Genomic DNA, 9286 nt, shown 5'->3' with positions numbered 1-9286 from the left:
ACCCACAAATCTAAAATTTCCCGAGAGAAGTTGGCGGCGGGGGAGGAGAGATCGAGCGAGAGCGCGAGAGAGAGAGCGGCGATGGAGAAGAGGGCGAAGAAGCCGATACATCTCTTCTACTGCGCGGAGTCCGAAGAGCTCGCGAGGAAGGTCGCGGAGCAATCCGAATCCATTCAGCTCCAATCCATTTCTTGGAGGTCTTCCTCTTACCCCTTCGGGCCCTTTTCTTCGTTATCTGTTCAAATCTTTACATATGAATAGGTAGATCGGCATGTGAATTAGTTTGCGTGTTGTTGGTCTCGTGATTTTTCCCCTAAAGATCAGATATTTTTGGTATTTTCCTGGGCAGCCCATGATTGGAGATGCTTGTAGTACATATAAAATGATTAAATTGTTGCCTAGAATCTCCGCTTTTTGTGTGGAAGAAGTGCTGAGCCAATGAAATTCTGAACACCGAGGTGTTTATTTGGAAAATTTTTTGCAAACATAGTTAGATAGTTTATTTTATTAGCTGGATTTGTCAAATTTCCCCAAAAGATTAGATTTTTTCTTTCTTGCACCGCCAGTGATGTATTCATAGCTTTTTATTTCTTTTTCTTTCTAGAAGAAGTGCTGAATTCATAAATCTCTGGATTGTGAGGCTTTTGTTGGGAAAAAATTTCAGCGAAGATGATAGATAATATAATTTTATTAAGTAGATTTGCGATTTTTTGCCTAAAGATCAGATTTTTATGCTTTTAGGTGCTGCTTGCTTCTTAAAGTTGCTGCTCTTGTCTGTGAAATGGAAGGTCACTGAGTTGGTAAAGTGCTTTTCTTTTTTTCTGTTTTATTGTTCTTTTGTGTTGTGAAATAGAGGTGCTGAGTTCATGACGTATAAATCTGTTAAAGAAAAAAACAAGGTTCCTAGCATACAACTTGCAAAAACGTACATTTTGAATGGAAAAAGGCCATAGAAGGCACGCTAACCCAACCTTCTCTGATTGGCACAACAAATGGAGTTACCAAGAGATAATCAAGGAGGAAGAAGAAGCAAAAAAAAAAAAAAAAACTCAGAATGAACCATAATCATGAACCCATCAATAGGGGTGGCAATTGGGTCGGGTCGGATCATAAACGGGTCGGGTCACATGCAGGTCGGGTCAGAATATCATAAACTTGAACCCGACCTGTTTATTAAACAAGTCAGAAATTACAACCTGAACCTATCATGTTTAATAAATAGGTAATCCGACCCGATCCGTTTAACCTGTTTGATAAACAGGTAAACTGTTTGCCTAATCCAACCCCGATCTATTTAACCTGTGCCCAACCCGACCCGTTTAACCTATTTAGATTTGTTTAACCTACCCAACCCAACCCGTTTAACCTGCCCAACCCGACCTGTTTAGACCGTTTAACCTGTTTAGGGCCTGTTTAACCTGTTAGACCGGTTTAAACTTGTCCGACAGTTAAACGGGTTAAACAGTTTAAACGGATCAGACATCTAAAACCTGTATCCGACTCAATTAATAAATAGGTTAAACGGGTCGACCTGTTTACGACCCGAACCTGTTTAGACCAAACCAAATCTGTTTATGGCGGGTCGAATACGGGTCGGATTGGCGGGTCGGATCATATTTTGCCACCCTACCCATCAAAGAAGTTTAGTAGAAGAATTCTGAAGTTTATGGATGTGATATGGAATGTAATAAGGGATGCCTTTTCAATGACTCAAATATCTTTCCATGGCTACTGTAGTAGTCTTCTTTTCAAGTACTGGTGAAATTTATTCTCTAATGATGCTTGATAAGTCAGTCAAACATTGGAGTAGCATTGTGAATTGATTATGGTAAGCTAGGCCATTCTGTATTTGGCCTTTCATCTTCAAATGGTACATTCAAGCACTCATTCTTTATCAGCTTGCTGATAGATGATCATGGATGAACTTATATGTCTTAAGGAAATTAATGTGTTTGACAGTGCAATATTTTAAGATCTCCATTTGTGGAGTTGATAGAGGTGTATTTAGTTTCAGACATTTATATGATGATGATGCCCCTTCTGGCCAATTAATGTTGCCTATGTGTGCTTATGCAAAATGTTCCTTTGTGTGTGTTTTAAAGGTATGAACATGTATTTCTGCTTATATGCATATTATGTAGGTATGTACATACATATATGTATGTGTGTACATATGTGTGTGTGTGTGTGTCTTCTAAACATGACACCATTTTGGTTCTTCATATATTGTTTCATGATTTTTTTTCCAATTTATGAGGAAGAAGCTTGTAGAGTTATTTATTGCCATTATCTTGAAGATTCTTTTTATTTTTTTCTTTTTTAAAAAAATTCTTATTTAGTTTTTTTTTGGATAAGTTGGGAGGGTTACTCTCTTTCTCTTTTTTGGTGCTCCACCATCATTCTCAAGGTTTTTTTCCTGTTTAGTATTACAGTGTTTGCTCACTTTTGGGTTCTTTTTTCCCTTGAAGTTGTACTTAACCTGCTTGGTGCACATTAATTTTGTGAATTCCACCATGCTTTTTTCATTTTTGTATTCAGATAAGGTACAATTATTGACATTGTGGCCTGTGTAGTCTGGATTGGAATGCACTCATTTCATTGAGCTTGTTGTAGAAACTAATTTTATTTAAACATTCTCATATATAATCGAAGATTTTTGTACTACTTTAAGTTGTCAATAGATGGAATGGTTTTCTTTGAGAAAATATTTTCTAGCTTCTGCTATTTTTCATATATGATGACAAATTTTCAGATCACTTGTGATATCTGCTTATAGAGTCACATTGTTACTTATTTTATTAAGGCAACTTTACGAAATATTCTTGCTTGGAAATTGCAGTAAGTTAAAAGTAAGTGGAGCATGTGCAATGCTGGTTTTATTGCCATTAACTGTCCTTTTTCTCATTAAGAGAAAGAATGATGACATATATTTTATGTAGCAATTTCTTTTTCATTTTAATAAATTTTATTATGTAAGAGATTGAGTAAGAAGCATCTTCTTTCTCTGAAATTTTGTGACAGTGGGTGCAGTAAATTTCAAGGGAAAGAAATGGCACTTAAGTTACTAGAAGCCATAAATAAAACTATTGAACCAGTTGCCTCAATAAAATTTGCTGTAAGCTAATTCAACAGAATGAAGGCCCTGAGAAGCAGAATGCAGTGCCTAGGGAAGTAAAGTTAATGCAAATCTTGGTTATCTTATACTTTCTTGACCTTAGCTCATATGTTCACTCAATATTTTTGCTCCTTTTTGGGAATGATATTTCTCCTTCCTTGCCCTTTAATCCTGCAAACCACAAACAATGCGTATACATGTATGAGTGCATCAGATATCCCTAATACTTGTTCTATATAACAGGCTAATAAAATTTCTTGCTTATATTAAACTTACTCGTTCATCTTGACTTGGTCTATCACTACTTGATAGAGTTTGTTTTTTTTCCAATTTCTCTAATACAAATTTCCAATAAGGATACAAAGTCAAGAAGCTTATGTTCCATACCATAAGTAATGCTTTCTGTGACATATGTTAATTTAGAAGAATTGATACATTCTTATGCTTATCTCAGAAGCTTTGATGATGGATTCCCGAATCTCTTCATCAACAATGCACATGATATTAGAGGGCAGCATGTTGCTTTTTTAGCTTCTTTCAGTTCTCCTGGAGTAATTTTTGGAGCAGATATCTGCAATATTTGCGTTGCCAAAGCTCTTCATTGCCTCCTTTACATTGGTTTTACCATTCTTCCCAACTGGTTCTTTCGAACGTGTGGAAGAAGAAGGAGATGTGGCTACTGCATTTACAATGGCACGCATATTGTCAATGATCCCTAAATCTAGGGGCGGTCCAACCAGTGTGGTCATCTATGACATACATGCTCTGCAGGTTGCTTTTCTTTGTAAATAAATCTGGAATTTATATCCATGGATTTGTGATTTTCCAAGAACTTATATGCATCTTCATTTACTTATGTATGTTTTGATAGATTCTTCTTTATTGTTCTGTATAGAAAATATCTGCATCTAATCTCATAAGAAATTACTTAGGATGAAATGCTGTTACTGGCTGCCACAATATTTTGTTGTTGGCTAATTTCCATTTCTCTTAGGACTACATTTCCAGAGTTCCATTATCTACTGCCAGTTTTTCCTCCTCAACTGCCATCCTTCTATTTTTAGGCTATTGGAACTTCCTTCTAAATGTTATGCTGCTAAAAAATGCCCCTTCGTTTGAATATTTAAGCTTCAGATTCCTTATTTGGGAACATACACATGGACTCGTGAATATCTAAAAGCCAGCTTGATGTGTATTGCTAGAATGTCCTGCTATGGTATATATATATATATATATATATATATATATATATATATAATATATATATATAGTATGCATGGGTTGTATCTCCAAATTTTGGTTTATTGATATGAAAAAGATATGTTTATGTTTTGTGCTTATGCTTTAACCCCTTGAAATGCCATCTTTTTTTCTTTTTGAACTTTTGTGGCATTAATCTGAAATTTACCTTGTAATAAAGTTGTGTTGATGAATATTTTCTAAATTGTGGGTTTTCATTTCATGTTTCAGATAACATATTGATATTATTTTTTTACATTCATATCCTTTTCTATGCATAAAATTTTCTTGTAATGTTACTTTGGTATATTTCTCACTCTTGAGATTTTAACTTTGTTCTTCAAATTTGAACTATCTGCAATATCTTTGTGGTTACAAATCCTGACTTAAGATCTGGGGATATGGCTTTGTTCTCGAGCTGTTACTTAATTTAATTGCCGATTTTATTTTTATATGCTTCTGGTTTTGTATTTGGCACATGTACTGTTCTTTCTCGTTGTTAAAGAATTTCATATAAAAAATTTGATAATCAAACAGTGAATTATTGCCTTTATTAAAATCTGCTATTTCTGCATGACTTGAGTCTCATTTTTTATTCAAATTTTTGTCTGTTCTCTGTTTGTATTGCATATGTATGTACTGAGCCTTTACTCGTAAGAGTATCTGTCTCATGAAATTTTAGTAGCTCTGCATACAGGATTAATGCCATTACCAAGAATTAATCTTGCCATGTATTGATATTTTAATCATGATTTTCTCAGGAAAGATTCTACTTTGGGGATGATGTCTTGCCTTGCTTTGAAAGTGGGATACCTCTGTTGTTGCAACGTCTTCGCCAACTTCCTGATGCTGATAATGTGCGTATTGTTGTTATATTTGCACTATAAAGTATCATCACTTTTTGTTGTTTATGATTACATATACTAGGAAAAGCATTTACTTGCATTAGTTCCATCATGTCGTAGCTCTAAGTTGGAGTTTTGGAGGAAGCAGTTTATCTGCTAAGAATTCGATAAACTTTTATATTCTCTGCAGGTAACTATAGCATTCCCGGATGATGGTGCATGGAAGCGTTTTCACAAGCAACTGCAAAATTTTCCTATGGTTAGATTGTTGGTCTAGAGCATAGAATGTACTAATCATTATTCCCAGTCTTTGCCTGAAATTTCCTTGTAAGTTGTGAATGCCAGGTTGTTTGTGCAAAAGTTCGTGAAGGTGATAAGAGGATAGTTCGAATTAAGGAAGGGAACCCTGAGGGTCGGCATGTTGTAATTGTTGATGACTTGGTGCAGTCTGGAGGCACTCTTATTGAATGTCAGGTATCAATAAAATATCTTGGTTCTTTTTTTAAAAAAAGAGAAATGATTTGATCTATTTTTCCTCGTGTCGAAAAGGTACTCTTTACAGATCAGATCTGTTTCTAAGAATTTGAAATTTGTATGTTCATCTATAATGATTTAACCGGCTGATTGGAAGTGTAGATCTTCTGATCCCAATTTTAGGGGATAATGAGTGAAAAGATGAAAATTATGACGAAGAGAGGGTTATGGGCTATGGTTGCATACTAGGAAGGTTTTAGGCACCTTGTTCATGCTTCCTGAAGATGGTGGACTCTAATGGGACGTAAATACAGAGAACAAAGAAAACTAAAAGAAAAAGTGTGATAAGGATGGGTCGTGGCTAAATGAGAGAAAAATGAATTCTGGCTAGATTATGGCTAATTAGTCCATTTATGTTGTGCTTATGAATTTGGCCAAACTAGCTATGGTTAATTAGGTTCTGGCTATGATTTTTGGACCTCTGGTTATTCAGCAACAGTTAAGGTTAATAAGACTTGACCTATACTAAGGTTTAGGTCAGTTGGTTTGGCTTGGAGAAGAATTAGGCATGTAGGTTGTGTCTATAGAAAAAGTACAAGATCACAAAAGATTTACTTGGTGCATTAAAGATTGTACACTCAAAAGGAGCATGATAAAGATCCCACTTCCACAGGGAACTTACATATGTTGATTCAGGAATGCCACCTGGGGAACAAGCCAAAGATCCCCTTTACAGGGAGAGGATATATTAGGAAGTTAATCTAGATGATCATGAAAGAATTAGTAACTTCTGAAGCTCGGTTGATTTACCAATCGAGGGAGCTCTTATTGAGGCAAATTTCAAGCCAAATATGAGCTTTTTCTATAAAAACACTGCTTGTTTAATAGCCTTAATTTCAGAGTCCACCTTTTTCCCTCACCTTTTCTTTGGGATAAATGAGCCATTAGCTTGGAAAAATAGGTTCTCTGTATGTAACAGATCTGACATATCCTACTTAGGACAATCTTTTTTTGAATGAGAGGGATGTGGGATAGCCACCCGGCTTTTATTGAATTTTTGAAAAATATTACAGGAGAGAGGAGGGAAGATGTAAAAAAGTTATATTACAGCTGTTATATGGAACAAGATGAAAAAAAAGAGAAGAAAGAACCAGACATCTTGTATGTTAGCCTTCATAAAGATCTCTAGGGATATTTCTAACCTTCGCCCAAACTCTCCTGAATTCTGACAGAAGATCTTGGTCACATAATGTAGGCCAGTCATTGAAAATGTGGAGTCTTTCTGAGGCTATGGTTGCAACAGATGAATGTTTGTTAAGAAAAATCCTGGAATTCCGTTCTTTCCAACACATCCATGCAATAACCGCGAGAGCATAAGAACAACAGGCTGAACCTTTTTTCTGAAACTTAGGACAATCTCTCGGAGTTTGCTGGGGAAAACTTGCATTCAGAAACCTGCTCCTTCAAGCATTCAAACAACCTTCGTAGGCCAAGCCTCCATAAAGTCCACCTTAGCCCATTAAATTCAGCCTCAAAATTATTATGCCGGCAGGCTATAATCTAATTTTTGCCGAGTTTGTTGAAAATTAATGTTGAGCTGTATAATTTACTGGAAACTTTAGAATGTGACAAAGAGACCCAAATCATGAGATTCTTGAAACACTTGATATCTTTAACAAAATTTGTTTCAGATTTTAACATTGGATTGCATTAGTTGTTCTTTTTTTCCCTGTTTTTGTATAACTTTGTGTCATGTTCATCGGTAAGTGAATATTGAGTTAACGTTCTTCCAGTCAGTACGGTTGATCTGTCCTTGTTTCATGTCAGTTGTAGTTGAAACAAATCTGAAGACAGTGCATTATATACCGTAGAGTGTATCTTCTCCTGTGGTAACATTGGCCATTGATTCTTTAACATGTTGTACACTGGAATTCACCATGGAATAAATTTAATCTCAACATGGTACGTGTCTGCAATGACCAAGAAAGAAACCAACTTTTTCTTGTTCAGAAATCCGATCTGGAATCACCAGTGAAGAAACTCACTGCCGGGATTTCCTTTGCAGAAAGTTTTGGCTGCTCATGGTGCTGCAAAAGTTAGTGCATATGTCACCCATGGTGTGTTTCCCAAGCAATCATGGGAGCGATTCCTGCAGAATAGTTCTGGTACATCCACACTTCCATTACAGTATCTGTTCTATTTTTCACTCCGGCAGGTTCTGATCATGCTGTCATTGTTGCAGAGGGGCTGGTGAACAGTTATGCTTACTTCTGGATAACAGATTCCTGCCCGCTTACTGTCAAGGCCATAGGCAATAGAGCTCCATTTGAGGTGCTCAGCCTTGCTGGATCCATTGCGGATGCTCTTCAAATCTAATACTGCAATAAAGACTTGTATTAGAATAGAGATGAACTTTGCAGATATTATCCTAATTTTTGTAAAAACTCAGAAAGACTCGTGTTAGGGATGGAGATAAGCTGATGAACTTGTATTCTTTTTGCAGGGAAAGGGTGAAGAATGCCACTGAAAATATTCTAATGTTTCTAAGCACCATGAACTTGTATTGGCTAGATGAGTAACTAAATTGTTCTCTAATGAAATAGTTGTGCCCGAATTGTTCAATCTCAGATTTCATGAATTATTGCTATTATTCTTTTTGAAAAAAGGAATTGTTGTTATTATTAAATTGTTTGGAAAGAGAGGAAGGTGCAACCGCCACCTGGACCTGGAACACTTCCTATTTCACCAATTATTAGTAAGTTATTTATGAGAGTCCTAAATTATCAATTGCAGTGATAACCAATATTATAGTCTCTTTGGTTGTATAAGGTGAGAATGCTAAACTGCATGGCTTTCATAATTATCCTCCTTTTCCATTAAAATAGATTGTTAGAATTAACAAAATAAATCACTATAGTCTTGGACACAAAATCCTTGGTATCCATTGGGCACTAAGTTCTACAATCTTTGTCAGAAGACTTAATCTAGATTTGTCATGTCACCAGTGCCACAAATTTTGATTCTGACTGACTCTGTTTTTAGTTTTTAGAATAATATTATCTAAAAAACTCATATTAACTGTGATGTTTAAGCATAAACCAAAGACAACATTTTTATTTTTGTCCACTATTCAAAAATATCATCCTTTGGTTCTTGTGCATGCATGTGCAAGTATATATGCATGTAAACAATAATGTTGAAGTTCAGAAATATTCTATATGATTACCTCTATAATTGTTTCTTCTAAAAAAAAAACACCTGCATCTCTTACAATAGATAACTAATTGCTATTTAATTAAATTCAACTACCTTTTCAAAAGTAACCAACATCCCAGCTATAAAAAACCAATAAAATAATTGGTTTTCATTCCTTTTACAGGTGATATATAAGGGAACAAAATATAATATAAGATAGATCTCACCATTCTATTTGTAATTTATATATTATATAGTTATAAATTCTACATTAGTCAAATATGGATCACACACCTTTGGTTGCTAATTCTCTTTTAGTTTAGATTTTAAATGGCTTAGATGTATTTTCTCTTCAATCCACCACAAGTTTAAATTTAAATGAAATGGTTTAAGAGCTTTTTCCCCTATCTTCTAAATT

At 35.2% G+C, this 9286-nt stretch overlaps 1 protein-coding gene across 1 annotated transcript; it reads left to right on the top strand.

Moving 5' to 3' along the window:
• Positions 1–40: 40 nt before the first annotated feature.
• LOC120112335 (ribose-phosphate pyrophosphokinase 4-like) lies at positions 41–8300 on the top strand. The gene is given in 8 exon segments (XM_039131374.1): positions 41–197; positions 3570–3675; positions 3677–3886; positions 5116–5211; positions 5390–5458; positions 5545–5673; positions 7739–7838; positions 7916–8300. Coding segments are annotated over 8 exon segments (960 nt in total). The 5' UTR covers positions 41–81; the 3' UTR covers positions 8050–8300.
• Positions 8301–9286: the final 986 nt, after the last annotated feature.

The sequence above is a fragment of the Phoenix dactylifera genome, chromosome 11 (genome assembly GCF_009389715.1).
Source record: "Phoenix dactylifera cultivar Barhee BC4 chromosome 11, palm_55x_up_171113_PBpolish2nd_filt_p, whole genome shotgun sequence".
Lineage (NCBI taxonomy): Eukaryota > Viridiplantae > Streptophyta > Magnoliopsida > Arecales > Arecaceae > Phoenix > Phoenix dactylifera.
Note: the sequence above shows the minus strand (reverse complement) of the source record. Positions and strands in the feature narration are given on the sequence as shown.